This window comes from Phoxinus phoxinus, assembly GCF_949152265.1.
Source record: "Phoxinus phoxinus genome assembly, chromosome: 6".
Classification (NCBI taxonomy): domain Eukaryota; kingdom Metazoa; phylum Chordata; class Actinopteri; order Cypriniformes; family Leuciscidae; genus Phoxinus; species Phoxinus phoxinus.
This window is the reverse complement of record NC_136881.1, coordinates 32,151,231-32,170,986: the sequence shown is the minus strand read 5'-3', so window position 1 is coordinate 32,170,986 and position 19,756 is coordinate 32,151,231. Positions and strand designations below refer to the sequence as shown.

The 19,756-nt window shown below is 38.6% G+C and overlaps 1 protein-coding gene across 5 annotated transcripts in view; it reads right to left on the bottom strand.

Annotated features, from left to right (window-relative positions):
• Positions 1-1,752: 1,752 nt before the first annotated feature.
• Positions 1,753-19,756, bottom strand: part of rnf24 (ring finger protein 24) — a 33,124-nt gene continuing 15,120 nt past the window's right edge. For all 5 annotated transcript variants that reach the window (XM_079614757.1, XM_079614755.1, XM_079614756.1 and 2 more), the window contains 4 exons: positions 12,039-12,081; positions 11,806-11,847; positions 6,493-6,572; positions 1,753-5,125 (listed from right to left, as the gene is read on the bottom strand). In XM_079614757.1, the coding sequence (XP_079470883.1) occupies positions 4,984-5,125; positions 6,493-6,572; positions 11,806-11,847; positions 12,039-12,081 (307 nt within the window). In that variant the 3' untranslated portion in view covers positions 1,753-4,983. The remainder of the gene's footprint in view (positions 5,126-6,492; positions 6,573-11,805; positions 11,848-12,038; positions 12,082-19,756) is intronic.

The window sequence follows — 19,756 nt, the reverse complement described above, 5'->3', positions numbered from 1 at the left end:
GAATTATGAATAATGTACTGCCATTGTGAGAATAACATGTAATCAATACAAAAAGTAACTGTAATCTGATTACGAGTATTTTAAAACGTAATATAATTGAATTACAAGTACCTAATTTTTGTAATCCGATTACTTCCCAGAGCTATATATATATATATATATATATATATATATATATATATATATATATATATATATATATATATATATATATATATATCCTGTTGGTTAGACTTCAGAGAGAAGGGTGCATTGAAATAAATTGGTAAGAATAAATTTACCAATAAATAAAATTGGTAAAAAGGTGGCACAGCTTACCCCACTATCCCCCAATCTACATGTAATTGTAATGCTACAGTGCAGATCTTGAAGACATCCGTTTTTTCAAACTTAAAGACAACAAATATTCTTTATTTCAAAAACTTGGCAACTTTATTTACAATTCAAGTCAGTCACATGCAACATATTTTAATGAATATAACACAAAATTAGCACACAAAAAAAGCATCTTTGCATTTTTTTAATTTTCTTCAAAATGTTGATTAAATATACAAAAATATAGTTTACAAATACTATACAGAAAATATTCTGCTGCAGAATTCTTACTTATACAAACATGTTTGTGAGATTCACAAACATTAGCAGTGTTAAAACAAGACTGTGTTGGGAAGGGGCTTATATGTTTACATCTGTGAGGTCACAATGGTGAGGGGTGGGGCCATATTAGGTCATCTCAGAATGAAGCAAACAAGCGGTGTGGGGAAGGAGGACGTTTCATGGTGGTTCACAATGACTTTGGAACAGTTGATAAATTGGCAGTTTAGTTTTGATAGTAATCGTGTATCAAAAACATAATTTAATACATTGTTTGAATTACATTATGTGCCTTAGTAACTCTTGGCCACATTCTATGAAATAACTGCTACTTTGCAACAGAGATACTGCCAATCTCTTTCCAACAATCTTTTCTCACAATAAAATGTCATCTTCTAGTCTAAAAAGCCTGCCGGGAACAAACACAAGTTGTAAAGTTGCAACTGAAATCCTATGTGTCTTTTCAAAATACAATTGGTCAACCAGATATGGCACTCTCAGAAATGATCAGTAAGAAAACAAACAAACATTAGTTTGAATATGCTGAGCAAAAATGTAACCCATCACTTAACATTCCCAATCTGCTTGAGGACTACCTCCTGAATATATGTGCAAATTTGACTTTCTCTATACGTTTTCAGAGCAATTTTGAAATACAATGTCAACAAAGCCTTTCTTTGCCTAATCTGCATTATCACTAAATTAGAGTTGTTAGAACATACTATTGAACTGTTATGGGTTTTAAACCTTAGCACACAATAAATACTTTTGCCCCATTTAAGTTCTGCCTCAATGGAGAGGCACCAATACCACCAAAATGGAAGAATATGAAAAGTGCAGCGACGCAAATCGACTTTTAGACACAATCAACTACTTTCACATTATAATGACACAGTTGAACCACAGCTCTCTATATGTATACATTCGTGATCAGAGTGACACTTTAAGACCTGCCGTGTTACAAACGCCAAAAGAGATGAAGGAGAGATCCTAATTTAGGACTCACAATTTAACGCTATTTGTCCATGATAAAGGAATTACAAATCTAAAGGAAATCCTCAGTGTTTTACACTTAGTTAAGACAAAGTACCAGAGCAAACCAAAAGAAGTAAAAAAAAAAAAAGCCTTTTTTTTTTTTGTTATATTTTTTTCTTTTTTGATAATATGCACAAGAAATTATTCACACACTCAGCAAATGCAGGAAAAAAATGAAAGAAATAAATACAAAATAAAATGTCATTAAATAAACAACTTAATTCACAGTCTGAATCTAGCCTTTCAACAACACAAATACACACCGCAGAACATGTTGGGCACAATGGACAGTTTGCTTGGCAATGAATTACAACATTCAATCCATGACCAGACAGCACTTTAAATAAAACCAATGCAGATTTAGTTTGGGTTTATCTAAAGCATCGAGTCATAATTCTACTCGGCAACACAATGTTTCTACATTTGGCATCATTTCTAGAGTTGTGGGCCAGTCCGTATGTAATATTATACATATTTTTCTAGACTGCCTTAACATGGAGGGCACAGAGACCCAGCCTGACCCTAGGAGGTTAGTGGGATGAAAAAGAAGAAGAAGAAAGGTACTAAAGAGCAAGAAAGAGCCAGAGCTTCCATTCTATTATGGAGAATAAAGAACGCCCCATCCTGCTGACTGCATGGACCCTGCTACACATTGATCTTAATGGCTAAGGGTTCTGTGTTAGAAAGTGTTGGACTGATTCACTGACATGCTGAAAGATGCTGGAATGATACTAAACTAGACTGTGTATATCAGCTGGGTCTGTGCGGAGGACATTCTCCAATTTCAGTGACTTCTGGTCAGATCTAAGTTTGTTTCCGTAGCGTGTCTAGTTTGATTTGCCTCACTCGAGCGGCATTACGTTTATTAATATTGGTTGGAGACAGATCTAGGGCTTGAAGCCAAGTATATTTTCAGGAAGCTGTGTTGCACAATATGAGAGCAAGTACACACACACACACACACACACGCACACACACGCACGCACACACACACACCTGTGTACCTGGGGCATAAAACCTGGGTAATTTAAGCAATAATAATTCATGAAAGACAAAACACAACCTTTGTAGACATTTTGTTGAGTTTAAATTTGGTTTGGTTTTAATTTGCATCTATTTCTATTAACTATAACACATCTGCAGAACTCTGCAGCAGAAAAAAGACCTGTGTGGATGGGGAAACTGAAGCCAGAAACTGACTAATGCTTCAAATATGAACAGTTTCTATGAACAGGAGAGGGTTCATGGCAGCAGTTCCCAAAGTTTGGGCCGACGTCATACATATTGCAGGGGGTCTGCAAGTTCCTTACAAAAACTGACTGTATATAATTGTCATGTTATTTAGACTGGGTGGGAAAATCTGAATTATTTCGAATATCTGATAACGTTTAAGGGTGTTCGCTTGGTTTGTTTGGTCCGGACCAACATTACCAACACTAACCATTTAGTCCTGGTCCGCTTGGCATTCACATTGGTATTTAAACACCAAACCTAAAGGCATAGCGATACATTCACAACCTAATTAGTAGGCTCTTATTGTGTATATTTCACGATGGAACTTCTCGAACATCCAAAACAATGCTGTTTGCTGGGATAAACTCACTCGTTGTATGTGTGTATCCTGCATATGATGGTATTTTGATCAGCTGAGAACTCGTGAAGGACAACGGCAGGAATCACACACATAAAGGAATATCAGCTGCGAGGAGAAGCGGTTCTGATGCCTGTACCGAACTGGGATTGGCAACATCGCGACTATGACGAGAAAAAACAGGTATGCTTAAGCATTTATCTTGTGACATCATGTCCCGGTTTTGGTTCGTTTACATGTCTTTGATCCGTGTCGCGTTCATATTTCATTCGAACCGCACCCGAGTTCATTTGGAAGCAGACCGAGACCCATCTTTTCAGCGGTTTCGGTCCGCTTGTTTGGTGCGCACCAGGGTCCGGATTAGCCAGATTCTACCAGACTCTCGTACATTTAATTTGTACAGAGAGTCGGGCCACTCTCCATTGACAAGCGTTAACTTCCTTGAAGGCGGGTACTCTGTTAAAGTTTAAAACTATTGGATCTGCCCAGAGCCGCTCTGGATCTGCCATAACCAATCGCTAACGTTGACGACTCAAACTAGCGCTCAACGTCATCGTTCTCAGCCACTCCCTCTGTTCGCTGATTGGACCAGTAAAAAATTAACTGGAGAAAACCCAAGAATATACTGCAATCCTAGACTGTAGTTCTGAAGGAAAATGAAAATTGAGCGGAAGTAGGTAGGAGGGCGGAGCCAGGCTAGGTCCGGATGGCTGCATTCACGCTTATTCAAATGAGCCGCAGTAACAGAACAATCGGACCAGGGTTCATTTTAATCGAAACAAACATGCCAAGTGTGAACACACCCTAAGACAGTATTGACAGTAGTGGGTTTTTGTTTTTGCCCTTAGCCTTTTTGGTTACTTGGAAATTCTCATCAAATACAGCCTTGAACCCAAAGCTACAGACGTGTGTGTGTGTGTGTGTGTGTGTGTGTGTGTGTGTGTGTGTGTGTGTGTGTGTGTGTGTGTGTGTGTGTTTAACACAGCATGTTTAAAAGCATGTCAAATATAAAGGCGTCCACAGAACACAGATCAAATACCGCTAGGTCACATCCTGACCTTAATAACACAAACTCTGCATTCACATTTGTTTTGGGCACCAGCTAAAGGTCTCAGCGAACCGTATCTACCAATACAGCCATTCTACTGACCGTCACAACACAAACAAACATATACATATTGGAGAGCTGCTGTCCCTTTAATATACAGTATAAACATAACCCTCTCTAATGAAAATAATACCAATGGTTTGCTCTGTGGCTCTGTGTACATCAACTAAAAAAGTTTTTAAATCATAAAATATAAAACAAGATCTTGCTACTACCACAAGCAACTAAGTTTGAGTTTTGTGTAAAGTGCTTGTTAAAAAAAAAAAAAACTGTTAAAAAAGTAGTTTTTTGTTTTTAATGTTATTTTTTTTTTAGTCCTTGTATTTTTTGCCTCTCACTGGTGTCCTCGGAAAAAGTGCTTTGGTGTGGAACTGTTACTTTAAACATGGCTTGGCCATGTAAACTTAATTCTTCTTCATTATCCCACAGGAAAAAAAAAGCTAAGCCCAAATAAGACTGATGGAGTAAATCATCTATTATTGTAATTGGGAAAAAAATCCGTTATAAAGCCACCAAGGCAGGAACATATGCAGGTCACAGGTCACCGTGGCTCCGGGCACAAATCCTGCGGTCTGTCCTTGGATATGAGCGTGTACCTGTACAGGAGGGAGTGTGAAGGTAGTGGTGGTCATATTTTTAGGAGAAAGAGGAGGGGCTACACCAGGTTCTCCACCCCGGGCAGAGGCTGCTGTGTTGGGGGCACCGGCTCGGACATGCTCTGCTGCTGCGCCAGCTGTAAGACGGGCATGTTGCACAGCGGGCAAACCTTCCTCACCTCCAGCCATTTGATAAGGCACCTGAGAGAGACACAGAGACAATGCGGAAGATGAAGGGCAAACTAGACAACATCATGCTTAAAATTTCCCAGATCACAGCAGAGTATGTGAAACTGCCCACTACAAACAGGCTCCACTAACCCGAACTAATACTGGTAGCGAGTCAAAAGTGATCTCATTTGATATCTCATGGCTGGCTGTGTTGGCGAAGCTGGGCGTCTCCTTGCAGGAAGCCCATGTGGAATGTGAGACTGAATCTCGGGTTAGTCTGAGTGAGATGTTGGCATATCTCTGATGAATTATTCACTGTAAGCACAGTTCTATTTTAGGCCGTGTTGGTCCCATCAGGTACACAAACAGATCTATGATACAGAAGTCTACATTTAACCACTGATAGCCTGGATGTAGGGATTTTTTTGTGATTTGATTGAGGTTTAACATAAGAGTAAGTTTTATATAGCATGTCACTGTAGGCCTATGTTTGGCAACTTTTCGTCTAACCCTAATTGATGGAGTGTGTAGCACTTTTCATTTCTGAAACAACCATGTAGGAAAACGCATCATGGCCATATTACAGGATGACAATGTCAAGATTCATCAGGCTCAAATTGTGAAAGAACGGTTGGGATGGAGCATGAAGAATCACTTTCATACATGAACTCCCACCTCTTGAGTCCAGACCTTAAATTCATTGAAAGTCTTTGGGTTGTGCTGGAGGAGACTTTGCAGAGTGCTGGACTTTTTGCATTATCAATACAAGATCTTTATCAAAAATGTATGCACCTCTTGATGGAAAAAAAATGTTGGAATGTTATTTCCATTAAGAGATGCATCAATTTTATATAAATATATACATGTATGCATTTCATATTCGACTTTCAACCATTTATGCTCTACAATTTGGCTTGGTTCCTAGAGAGGCAAACTAAAATGTTGAAATGTTTAAAAGGAACAAAGAGCTCCCAACCCCTCTGATAAGTGTCCAAGCATTACTCTGACATTTACTTTGGCATTTACTGACATACAGCCCAGTGCAAATGTTTCACAAAGGGGCGAATGAGAAGATGGGTGAGTCAGACACATTTCAACTAGATCAATTTCAGACCACAGTTATCCAGCACTCCTGAAACCATGGCATGTAACATTGCAAATTTGTATTTAGGTTAATGTTTTAAGGGCGTAATTGATGTCATCTATGCCACTAGCAGAATCAGAATGGCTTTTTCAAGTGTCCAACACGACCTGTCTGCCACTGTTCGTCAAACAGGCAATCCAACCTCGAATTATAATGTTATTAGAATAGAATCAGACTGCAAAACGTTGTTTGGAGCTGGTAGTGGTGCAGACATTTTCCGATTTTAGAAAGCAACATATGCCAGGGCACTTACTTTCTGTGAAAGGCATGTTTACACGGGCAGATTCCCAACTCATCTTTCTGCTTGAATTCCTCCAAACACACCGCACAAATCTGGAGAGAGAAAACAATAAATTCCAATGAACACAGATACAAATGTTTAAATATAAACATTTTGTCTTCAAAGAAGACAACACTTCCATTAAATACACTTGTCTCAACGTGCCACGTTACAAGTAATGGGTGTTATCACCTTCAAAGATCAGCGAGACAGGAATACATGTTGTAATGCTGTATTCATTCAGGAAACGGTCTACACTCAAGAAGTTTCCTTTGTAATCTAGCAGTGAAGTTTACCAGGTCGGGGTTCAGATATGGCATTTCATCTAGGAAAAAATAAATAAAATCTATGGTTCTGTAAAAGCCAAGCTAAACACTTTGATAAACGACCTGTCTCACATCAGACAGTGGAATTCTGTGAACATTTGGACGTAATTCAATGGTGATGTAATCTAGAGGTAGGCAAAAGATATAAGGCTGAGGGCTACTAGCTAGTTTGATAAAGTAGTCATTAAAATTCAGATGAATGTATAAGAAAATGACAAAGTGAAATAAGGTAAACCCGAAAAGGCGGGACGGTGTTTCAGGGTAAACAGATTAAACCAGTGCTTAACTGATGCAAACAATGCTGGAAATGTGCATGAAATTATGTTATGGATTCCAAAAAAAGCATAATTTTTCCCCCCACAACATTTTACAGCATTGCGTTGCAGTCAGGTAACATAGCAGTATATTTAATAAAATGATTTAGAAACCAATAATATAGCCTAACAATAAAACAATATAACGTTTTTTTAAGTATTCTCAAAATGGTGTGGCATTTTACTAAAATACAAACATTAGTTAACTGTGAACATGAACAAACAGCTGTGTTTTTATTAACTAACATTAACAAAGATGAATAAATACTGTAACAAATGTATTGCTCATTGTTAGTTCATGTTAGTTAATACATTAACTAATGAACCTTAAAGTGTTACCAATAAAATAAAATCCTGACTACAGGGTTGAGACACTTCAAGTAACAAATCATATCAAAAAAAATAAATTAACATCCGATATAATTTACAATTGAAATGTGTTTATAATACCTTGCTGGAATAATTCATAATGCAAGTGAAAGTTAAAACAGACAGCTCATATTATCTAGGACATCTTTCCAGAACTCTGCACATATTAAATATTTCATTAACCTTGCTGACAGCAAATAAGGGAGCAGGGAAATGCACAACTGGTAATTGTATGAGAACAAAAGAGGTTTCGGACAAATGTGCCTGGGCACATGGGTGTCTGTCGCACTCGCAACAGATATTTACTGTTCTGTGTGTGTATCATAAAACAAGATACAGTCCTAGTGCTTTAGGTGTCATTGACCCTGGCCAGGGGGTGGTCAGCGAATTATCGAGACACAATGGTTCTGTGTTTGAGATGAGCGAGACTGCGAGAATAAGAAATTGTCTGTTGAATACACATTACACACTGTTGGGTTTTGTCAGGAAAGAATGCCATTAACGGGGCCAACAAGGGACAGAATACGCCCATGTGTGAATGTCTCTTCATAACACAAAACATGTAGCTGCATCCAACAAAAAACAAAACAGACACTGCCTTTACTTCCATACTGTTTTATACTCCAAGCAAGGCCAATCTGTTTATAATTAATCATCCCACCAGGCCAGTGCCCTTCCTCTCACAATAGTGCATAACAGTGATAGTATGCCATTGAACCATAATGAATTTATATTTTATTAACATCCTGGCCCTCTATTTGCTTCCCTCTGCTAGGCTTCTGAATTGAAAGGACCACCTCTGCAGTTCAAACGTGACTCCCCAGCGTCTTTTTTAACAAACAGAAATAAACCTTCATAAGCATTGCTCAGTCCGTTTCACGCTGCCGCTCTCGTCTGTTTGATCTCTCACCTAGAGAGCTGCCGCTACGCGCAAGCATTATAAAACACAAACCGTGCAGTTTTATTTAAGACTGTTTCACTGCGGTGGTATTACGCACAATATATCTTTCTCATTGACGCTGTGATATTTATGTCCATGCTGTTCTCACTGGTTGCCATCTGAGGATCCATATCTTGGCAACTGTCTGACACATATGCTAGTTTTCCGCACCAGCGTGTTTGCATATCAATCATCCGCGCACAAGCTCTACCGTACAATGTGTATGTCTGTAGATTATCAGGGTACTTAATGTTTCGAGAGCTGAGATTATATTCACTCGTCTTACGCTGAAGGCCCCTGTATCTTATGTAAGATCAAGGACAGTTGATAGAGCGGTGTGATGCTGTATAATTCTGCTCATGAAGTCAGACAGATCACCTTTCGAACTCATGGGGGCTTGAACTTTAAAGCTGAGGCCACATGCTGTGGTCGGACAATCCTTAATTCAATGTTGGATCTAGTGAAGTGAATCTAGTTAAAAGGATTGTTCACCCCAAAATTTGAATTCTGCCATCATGTGCTCATCGTCAAGAAGATTTGTCAGTGGGGGAAAAAAATATTGGACCCTATTGACTTTCTTTGTAAAGACATATTTGACTTTTTTTATTTTGGGTCATGCTTTATACTAGGTGACCTTAAAGGGGTTGTTCACCCAAAAAATAATAATTCTGTCATTAATTACTCACCCTCATGTTGTTCCAAACCCGTAAGACCTCATGGCGTTCATCTTCGGAACACAAATTAATATATTTTTTATGAAATCCGAGAGCTTTCTGATTTGCAATTGCAACTTTCAATGCCCAGAAAGGTAGTAAAGACATTGTTTAAATCGTCCGTGTGACTCCAGTGGTTCAAATGTAATGTTATGAAGCAAAAAAAAAAAGACTTTATTCAACAAATTTGCTATTACTAGCGAATTCACTATTCATATAGTAAACACAGTACAGCGCTTCCTGGTTGTACGCCAGAATGCCGGCTAATTATTGGCCGGCGCTTTTCACGTGAGCACCGCGACACATGCTTGTGATGCTGATGCCAGAGCAAGCCAATAATGACCTGGCATTCTGATGTAGAACCCATAAGCGCTGTACTGTTTTACTACGCGAATAGCGTAGGAAATCTGACACAGAAGAGAAGAAATTGTTGAATAAAGTAGTTATTTTTTGGGGGGGAAGTATCCCCGTCGCTTCAAAACATTACATTTAAACCACTGTAGTCACATGGACTAACTTGATGTCTTTACTACCTACTACCTGGGCCTTGAAAGTTGCAACCACGTTGCTGTCTATGGAGGGATCAGAAAGCATTTTGATTTCATCAAAAATATCTACATTTGGTTTCAGAAGATGAACGAAGGTCTTAAAGGTTTGGAACAACATGAGGGTGAGTTATTAATTACATAATTGTCATTTTTGGGTGAACTAAGCCTTTAACTACTATGTACTGTCCTTAACCATTTTATACAATAAACGGATACACTTTATTTTAAGGTGTCATTGTTACAGTGTAATTATACATTTAAGTACTGAGTAATATTAATTAACAACATGTACTTATTATAGGGTAGGGTTAGGATAGGATTAGGATTTGGTTGAGGGTTAATTGCATGTAATTACGCATAATTTACTGTTATTACTATGGTAAATACATGTAAAATATGAAACAAGGACACTGTAAAATAAAGTGTTACCCAATATACGTATTATATACATGTTGGTGAATTGTAAAGACATTTAAAATTCATTGTATTAGTTTTTAACATTCAATTAAATCCCAAACCCTTACCCCAGAACCTAACTCTAACCCCTATGATCCTTACACTTATTCCTAAACCTAACCATACCTCAAACTCATTAGCAGTAAATGTGGGAGTTTTCCAGAACAACATGTAGTTAGTTACACAGTAAATCCATAGTCTTGTATGTATTTAATTTTAGTACATAGTAGTTAAACCACCTTAAAAAAAGTATGGCTTTACAGGTTTAGAACAACTCGAGGGTGATCAAATAAAGGCAGAATTCTAATTTTTGTCTTTAAACACAATAATATGACAGTTTATGATATATCAGAACTGATTATTTTATGTTGCTCAGGGGTAAACACTAGCTGTGCATGGCTGCACTAAACGTTTGTAAGCTCTAACTATGCTAGTGAAAAACTCCCATGCCTGTGGCATACAATCATAACATTGTTTTTGTGTGCACAGAATGAAGAGACCAATCAGCTTGTAGCTCGGCCCCACCCACTCCTTCTTGTCTGAGCACATATGCAAGTGCAATCCCGAATGTTATAGAAATACATTTTTTGTTTGTTTCACAAATGCCCTATGAAACATTGCAAGATTTGTTGAAAAAAAATGAAAGTGTTTCCCAAAGGCTATTTGTGAAAAAAGTCAATATCAACTATAAAACCTTGAGTCTGACAAATGAGTGTCATGACTGCTGGCACAGAAAGTAAAAAAAACAACAACATGTAGAATAACATTAAAAAACTGTGCTTACAAGGGCGGATGACATTTGCTTGGCACTTCTTGGGCAGTGCTAACCATTTTCAGGAAATGTTTCAAAAGAAATTACTAATATTAAATCACCGACAGCGCTGTTAATATTAATGACATTTCTAGCACTTCTAGTGTTGGATACAAATACGGTGACTGAGAGAACTTTGTGTTCTTTACCCAGATAAAATGTTGAACAGAAATGCTGTTGAACAAACTTGCACCATGCATAAAACTTGCAAACTGTGCTGTTGTATCAAATGCAAATGGGAAAAAAAAGGGAAGAAAAAAAAAGAAGCCAGACGTGACACGAGGATGAGCTTTCCAACAAAACAGAACTTCATCACAACACAATGATGTCATTGTTTTGCTTAATGATTACATGGTATACATGCACATCCACAACCAGAAGAGAAATATTACTGTTTGGTTAAAATAGCCGCTTGAATATCCAGCTGTAGCCAGGATGCTAAAAATATAACTAGTAGAAACTATTCCTTGACAATGAGCTCTTATTAGAAACCGAAAGGGGGAGAGAAGGGCTTCAGGAAATGCCAGGAGAGTTTGAGCCTCACACCTCAATATTGTTGTTACCATTTCATTAGCACTCACATACAGTATGAAGTCAGTCTGGCCTATTAGCACTAGCAAAATTATAGTGGTCATGTACGAACTGGTGAAGGTTAAACGTCATACGCTCATGCTATTATTAAACATGAAGAGAGTGAAACTCAAAGATGTCCTTTAAATCTCATATACCACGTATCAGCACATATTTAACCTCTTGCCTGAAACATCAAGTAAATCAATAAATCATAGGATGAAAGGGGGAACTCCTACCTCATGCAAGTTTAATTCTTTGACTTTTTCCTTTTGAATAACCTGTAAACGAAAAATAACTTAATTAGTAATTCATATATTAATCACAATTTGGAGACTCAAAACACAGACACAGAATGTTTGAAAGTGCATGAAAAAGTAACAGAAACCCTCACGTTCACACCCAATTTGAAATGATGCAGTAAATAATGTACATTTATACAATACAGTAAAGTGTTTGAATAGCCGCTTACCTGCTTGTATGCATAGAGCTCTTTGTGTGCCTGGTGCCGTAACCTAGGCAAAATAAATCTTGGTTTTAGTTCAGAGGGTGACACAATTTTCAAAAACCTGTGTTGGAGAGACAATCATGATACCAAACTAAATAAAAACAAAGGTCAAAAATCATTGAGTTAAACCATGATACTAAACACAGACCATTTTAAATTCCAATGGGTTTTGTTGGGTGTGAAAAATGCATTGTGCTTCTGGACCTCTGTTCATATATCCCAGCTGTATATGGTCAACCCATGCCTGGATCTTATTTTTCAGTCACAATTTGACAAATTGTAGCCTTCAGTCCCCATAAGGCATAGCTTCAGCTGTGCTGATCATTTAAAAAGCTTTGAATTAAACAAATATTTTCCACCACATATTTCATATAAAGTGTATTTTGACTTGTTGCTAAGTTAAATTTTTCACTGGATGCCACCAAAGTATACATTTTATCCACTAAATTTGAGCTTAATCACAAAAACAAACCTGCTAAACACATTGCCATCCACTTTCAAATGACTTTGTCTCGTTTTTATTAAAAAATAACTTCCTCTCCTTTGAAAGAGAATAGAAAGTTGATACAGGGAAGTCGTAAGAAGATTGAAAGAGAAAAGGAAGTTGATAGATGGCAAGTCGTAAGAAGATTGAAAGAGAATAGAAAGTTGATAGATGGTAAGAAGATTGAAAGTCGAAAGAAGATTGAAAGAGAATAGAAAGTTGATAGATGGTAAGAAGATTGAAAGAGAAAAGAAAGTTGATGCATGTAAGTAAGAAGATCCTTTTAAAAGAAAGATCTATAATAGCTACCAGTCGATATAAAATACGTCCGACTGTTTGCACTGTATTTTATTTTATTTTTATTTTTTTTCCAAACTGTGATTCAGGAAGATTTTATTAATTTTTAGGGCTGTCTGATTGGAAGAGATTTTGAAGGGGAACGGGAGAGCTTCACTCCGACGAGGCGAGTGAAGATTAGCTATACTATGGAGAGTATAGAGGTTCGCTGTTTGTTTAAAACAGCAAAAGTGAAACGTGCTCTGTGGGGGCCCAGTGGGGCAATACTGGTGTGGTACACCACCCCAGCAGAGGACGTCCCTGGATTAGGTCCAGTGGCACCGCAAACCTGCTCAATCGCTTCCATCTCAGATAGGGGTGATTATTAATTATCAGGGCTGTCTGATTGGAAGAGATTTTGAAGGGGAACGGGAGAGCTTCACTCCGACGAGGCGAGTGAAGATTATCTATACTACGGAGAGTATAGAGGTTCGCTGTTTGTTTAAAACAGCAAAAGTGAAACGTGCTCTGTGGGGGCCCAGTGGGGCAATACTGGTGTGGTACACCACCCCAGCAGAGGACGTCCCTGGATTGTAGGTCCAGTGGCACCGCAAACCTGCTCAATCACTTCCATCTCAGACACGGTTTTAATTATTCTTATTTCCTTTGATTATTTTAATTTCTTCTATGTAAAGCACTTTGAATTACCACTGCTTAGCTTTGCATTTACTGAATGAGCACTGTGCCACTGTTCGTCCGACTGTTTGCACCGTATTTTATTTTCTAAACTGTTTTAATTATTCTTATTTCTTTTATTATCTATGTAATTATTTTTATTTTTATTTCTTCTATGTAAAGCACTTTGAATTACCACTGTGTATGAAATGTGCTATATAAATAAACTTGCCTTGCCTTGCCTTGCCTTTGACATTGGCAGCGTCCAGTTCTACAGTGCTTTGAGCTGCCTTGGTATGTTTAAACTGTCTTTAGAGAGTCTTTCAGGGTGATTTATGTCTTGTATTGTCTCATTAAGCTTGACCAGACTTTAACAGCCTGTCTGAACCAAACTGGCCAGGCATTACCCACTCACACCACTGCAATGCTTTACCGAGTGTGACTGTCAGACCAGTGCCAGACCGTTTAAAATAACTATATACAGATACTCTTGGCGTGAACTCAAGAAATGGAGGCAGCCAAGCAATGGACAGTCTACATTTAACACTATTTTGATCGAGAGAGAGAGAGAGAGAGAGAGAGAGAGAGAGAGAGAGAGAGAGAGAGAGAGAGAGAGAGAGAGAGAGAGAGAGAGAGAGAGAGAGAGAGAGAGAGAGAGAGAGAGAGAGAGAGAGAGAGAGAGAGAGAGAGAGAGAGAGAGAGAGAGAGAGAGAGAGAGAGAGAGAGAGAGAGAGAGAGAGAAACCTTGATGGAAAATAACTGGAATGTGTCAGGCATGATGGAAGAGTGCAAACGCTATACACTATGTTTAGCCTCAAGTTTATTTTATGTCCGTAGAGTTGTTAGAACATTAGAAATAGTCCAGTAATAGAAGCTTTAGACGAGATTCATCTTGGCCTTTATGATTGTTTGTTTTTCTGAAACCCTTTATATTTAAATGATATGGAAGCTATGACATTTAATTCAAGGACAAACAATATACAACAATATTTCTGACCTGACCAATATTACTTCCTGTACAAAGGAAAGGCACAAGTGAACACAACATACAGTACTGCAGTGTCTTACAATCACATCCAGAAATGAATATAGTTCATTAAAGATATACAATTTATTCAGAAAAGTCTCAAGGGAAAAGAGAGTTGGATAGATGTGAAAAAAATGGACACGTGTTGTAAAATGTACCTCCATTACAAGTAAGCTTAACCTCTCGCAGCAGAGTGAGAGGGACCTGTCAAACAGGCAGCACAGTCTAGGAGAGAAACTGACATTCTGAAAGAGACCAGCAGGTTAAGGAGCAGATTCTCCCTTTGGAGGAATTTAGAGGTGAAGAAGAGTGATTTATGGGTACTTCAGGGCATTTTTGTGGTACTCATCAATATGCAAAAATAAACCACTAAAGTTGATGTCTAAAAGGCCATTATCACAGAACAGCTTTTGCGATTAAAAGGTCTAAAGAGACTTTTTTTTTTAAAGTTGAATTTTTAACTTTAAAGCTGCAGTCCGGCACTTTTTTGGGTTTAAAAATATCAAAAAAGACATTTAAAAAAAAAAACGTAACCAGCCAGTGTTCAAAACGATCTGCTTGCCTTACCTCGATTCAAAACGGTAAGCATGTAATAATGATTTTAATTCCAGTGGTACTGGTGGATTTCCGCGGGAATTTCGAGCATGTCTTTGCGTCATTACGTCACTTCTGTACACATAGAGAAGGAGTCCCCGGCTAGCGTGTGTGGATGATGGAGGTGGAGATTTAGCTTAGCACTTGGTATGGCGGATCCCGAAAGTTTAAAGCGACAATCACCAGTGACAACTGGAGATTCACCAGTTGTAAAACCCAAAGACTTCGGACTTCAGAGTGGCTACAGAAAAAATATATTTTTCACGTTTTGACGTGATATAAGCAATCGTTAGAATTAATCAGAATGATATAGCTACTGCAATGCTTCCCCCCACCCCCCGAATTTGGTCAGAACAAAAGTGAATGTTACTTACTTGTTCAGATGACATTTTCCGATGAAAATTCTAATGTTGACACTTTCAAAAAGTATACTCTGAGATTGCTGATGACAGTAACGTTACAGTATCCACAGCGACGCGGCAGCCTCAATACATTGTGTTCATCCGCGCTGTTTCATGCCGATTTACTACCCACGCACAGTTAATAATTCCGCGAATAACTGCAATTGCAGATTTCTAACAGAGATGGCGACAAAGAGGAAAAACGACGGACTGCAGCTTTAAGGCACACTATGCAATGTTTTGTAGCTTAACAGTTTCGAAGTTATTTCGATGGTAAACAAACTTGTAGTAAGGCGAATCACCCCGATATCAAAGGGGGGGGGGGATGGGGCGCTGGCAAATCAGGTTTGAGAGGTGGCGCCCCGCCAAATCTCGCGAGAATCACGACTTGCTTTACGGCACGACGTCACATACATCAACAACATATGAAGCAGACTCTGTGGAAGACACTAGCACGCATTTCAGACGTGAATCATGGCAGAGTCGACGAAGAAAACGCGGGCGCAAAAGTATGATCACAACGGGAAGGGATTGCGAAATATCAAGATATTTATGTTGCTAAATCTTTCAGTCTAGTTCCTGACCTGGGGTGGGCTAGGTCACGGTGAACTGTTGTTTGACAAACTACAGGCAGTCATGATTTCTAACGCAGTATTAGTCAGGCGTTACAATTCATCAGGTTGAAAACCACCTTGTGACCATTTCCCTGCATTGTAATATAACTGGTACAGCTATTAACGTCACACTGAGTGCTCAATCTCAGACGTGTGTGTGAATTTTGATTTTCTTCCCATGAGGATGACTGTGCCAGACAAACACCCACCCAGCCCTTTTCTTCTCTAAGTGTGTGTTCGCCAGTCACAGGGGCATTTCACATTTGTGTGTCGGAGCTGGTGCATGGCTGCTACGTGCGACTACGCGTGTTTGCTCAGAATCACGACGTCCTTCACAGGTCCACTTGAGCTCAAGACTCCCTCATCTTTCACATTGAAAATCCACACAGTCGCACGACTCTACAATCATGGCATTGGCGGTCCTTGATTCAAGTCTTTGATGTTCATGATAAAATAGCGGTTTAAATCGACAACTGAAGAGGTTAAGAGACCACCCGCACAGATCTCAATCATTTCATCACGATTTTAAAATGCAAGCATGTTTTACACTAAAGTTCCTGCTGGGAAGACCAACTTCGTGCTTGTATAGCTGGTGGACTGGTGTAGCCAAAACTAGTTGGTTAAAGGACAAGTTCGGTATTTTACACTTAAAGCCCTGTTTACAGATCGTATCTGATGAAATAGAAGATTTAAGATTAAGATTAAAATTTGGACACATGCTCCTGTCCCGAGAATTGTAGGTTTATTTTGCTTTCCCCCCCCCCACCTCCACAATGGTTGTCTATGTGCATTGGAACATTCCTTCCTAAAACACATTAAACTTTCGTTTACAAAGACGTGAAACTCACCGAGTGGTCAGGGGTGTTCACTGGTATGCTCACTCAAAAATCGCTGAAAAAGATGCATTCCAACAGATGTTTTACCATTAGTTGTAAAACTGTGGACCTATTTTTCCAAACGCGTCACACCCGTGATTCTTCCGTTGAGAGCTTGAATAATAGACACTCCAGCCCAGTTGGTGGCGATAATGCACCTTTACCAATTGCAAGCAAACCACGGGCATATACACAGAAGAAGCAGAAGATCGCTGTTTAGATAGCTTAGCCTACGATACCGCGTCTGCGACTGCATAAGACTACAAAAAAAGCATACAAACAACCCCATTTCCGTTTCCCGCGGCGGAGTAATACCGTAACTCACACAGCGAATCCAATACAACTCAATGGAGTTGGACAAAAACTACGATAAAACCTGTTGGAATGCATCTTTTTCAGCGATTTTTGAGTGAGCATACCAGTGAACACCCCTGACCACTCGGTGAGTTTCACGTCTTTGTAAACGAAAGTTTAATGTGTTTTAGGAAGGAATGTTCCAGTGCACATAGACAACCATTGTGGGGGTGGGGGGAAAGCGAAATAAACCTAAAATTCTTGGGACAGGAGCATGTGTCCAAATTTTAATCTTAACCGTTCTATTTCATCAGATACGATCTGTAAACAGGGCTTTAAGTGTAAAATACCGAACTTGTCCTTTAAGTTAGCGGAAGGAATAGCACCCACAAAGGAAAATTCTGTCATTATCCTCTCCATTATAATTTCATAACCCATACAACTTACTTTTTTCCCCACATGGAACACAAGGAAAAGTTTTTGAATAATGTGCTGGTCGTCTTTTTCAATGCATGCATTTAAAATTACATGGGACTGGAGCGTTCGAGCTTTCAAACTGTAAAAGTATGATAACATTTAACAATAATGTTTAATTTGTAAATGTATTAACAAATTTGAACTAACAATGAGCAATACGGTATATTATTACAGCATTTATTAACCTTTGTTAATGTTAGTTATTAAAAATGTTCATGTTTATGTTAGTTCACACTTCACAGTGCATTAACTAATGTTAACAAATGGAACCTTATGGTAAAGTGTTCCCAAAAGTATCTTACTTGTGGTCCATACAATTATATTCCAAATCTATTGATGGCTGTTTGGTGTAGAAAAGGCTGAAATGTAAGTCTATATAGTCAGCCAGGTCAGAGTCAGACTGACCCGATCAGCCTGAGTATTTGTCATTTGGATGTTATTTTGTTAGCAAGAGTTTGAATAAATGACAGAATTTTCATTTCCTTTTTTGGCTGAACTAGTCCAGTAAGAAGCCTGTTGCAGACACAAGCTCACAGATATCCAACCAGCATTCAAACACAGCATATATTGGTCTTCTCAGTAGGGACGTCTACATTCTGTCAAAAGCAATTGTTAAATGCAAAAAGCTGAGAATAAGCACTCCAGCCGCTTGCCCATTGTTTCAATGATGCTGAAGGTATATGTCGAGATGAAAAATAGCTTGCTAAAAATATAATGAAAAATGCAGCTAGGTAGAATGGTAGCCTACTATTTCGGTACTTGCTGAAATTGCAAATGTTGTCATTTCCATTCTCGTCTGCTGGTTTTCAGATGTACAGTGGCCCTACTGTACCTAACAAACATATTTTTGTGAAAAACGTGCGTGTGCAGTCATCTAAAACGAATGCAAGTAACCGTATTTTGACGTTTTTGTTATTTAAGTTATTGAGCAGCTCCTGAAAAGTTCACTCAAACCATAAGGGAAGTTTGTGACACAATGTAAGGTAGTTTCCTCAATGTCAAAAATGCATTGATTCGTGATTGTGCAGCTAAGCAGCTTTAGATTCAGTTAATATGCAAATAAAAAGCTTTACATCCATTTACATGGAAACTACCAGCCAAATCCAAACAGGGGGAGCTTTTATTTTCAATTCAGATTATCAAGTCAGTAGCTCTCTTAGCTTCTCCAAACTGTGCTGTGTGACCTTCACGCTCGTCATGAAAAGCTTTGTTAGTGCATCGAACACGCACATAAACACCATATCAGGCAATCATGTAATCAGGATCTTTCCTCAAAAGTCCATATACAGTTGCCTTGTTGTCCTGATTATTGTTTTTTTAAGGAATGCTGCATTGCAGTGGAGCTGTTCATGCACGTCATAAAGACATGGTTTGCAGACCAACCTTGAAGGCTAATTTGCCATGGGCTCCCAATGGAATTTATAGTTTAAACAAATTTCCATTACGGTATGACTGTGTGTAATTTATGTAGTACATCAAATCAGGAAAGTCTCTTCAAGTAAATGTTAACCTCAGACCTTATTTTACTCATAAATCCTAAACTAAATCCAAATTTCCTGAGGGAACCCATGGCTTAACGAGGCTAATTCTAAGACTAAAATTGAACATCCCTATTATATATTGAGGAATTCAATGAAGTTGCTCATTTATCCCTACCTCTTTATTGGGCAGCCACGAATAATTAAAGCATGGCTCTGAAATTCAGAGTTGGTTGAGCCTTCAAAGTGAGCATGATAAAAGCTGCCCCACATGGGATGGACACGGTGTGAGGATGAAAGGGAACATCTCTGTTCCACCACCATCTGTCAGCTCTCCTCTATCCTCTCATAGAAGTCTTTTAAACTCCCGTTTTACCTTTGGGCATTGGTGCATTCAACAGTTGTCTAGATAAACATCAGTGCACCATGGTTCCAACAACACCCACTTGCACATACTGGGTTGATTGCATTTTCCAAGTATTTTCTA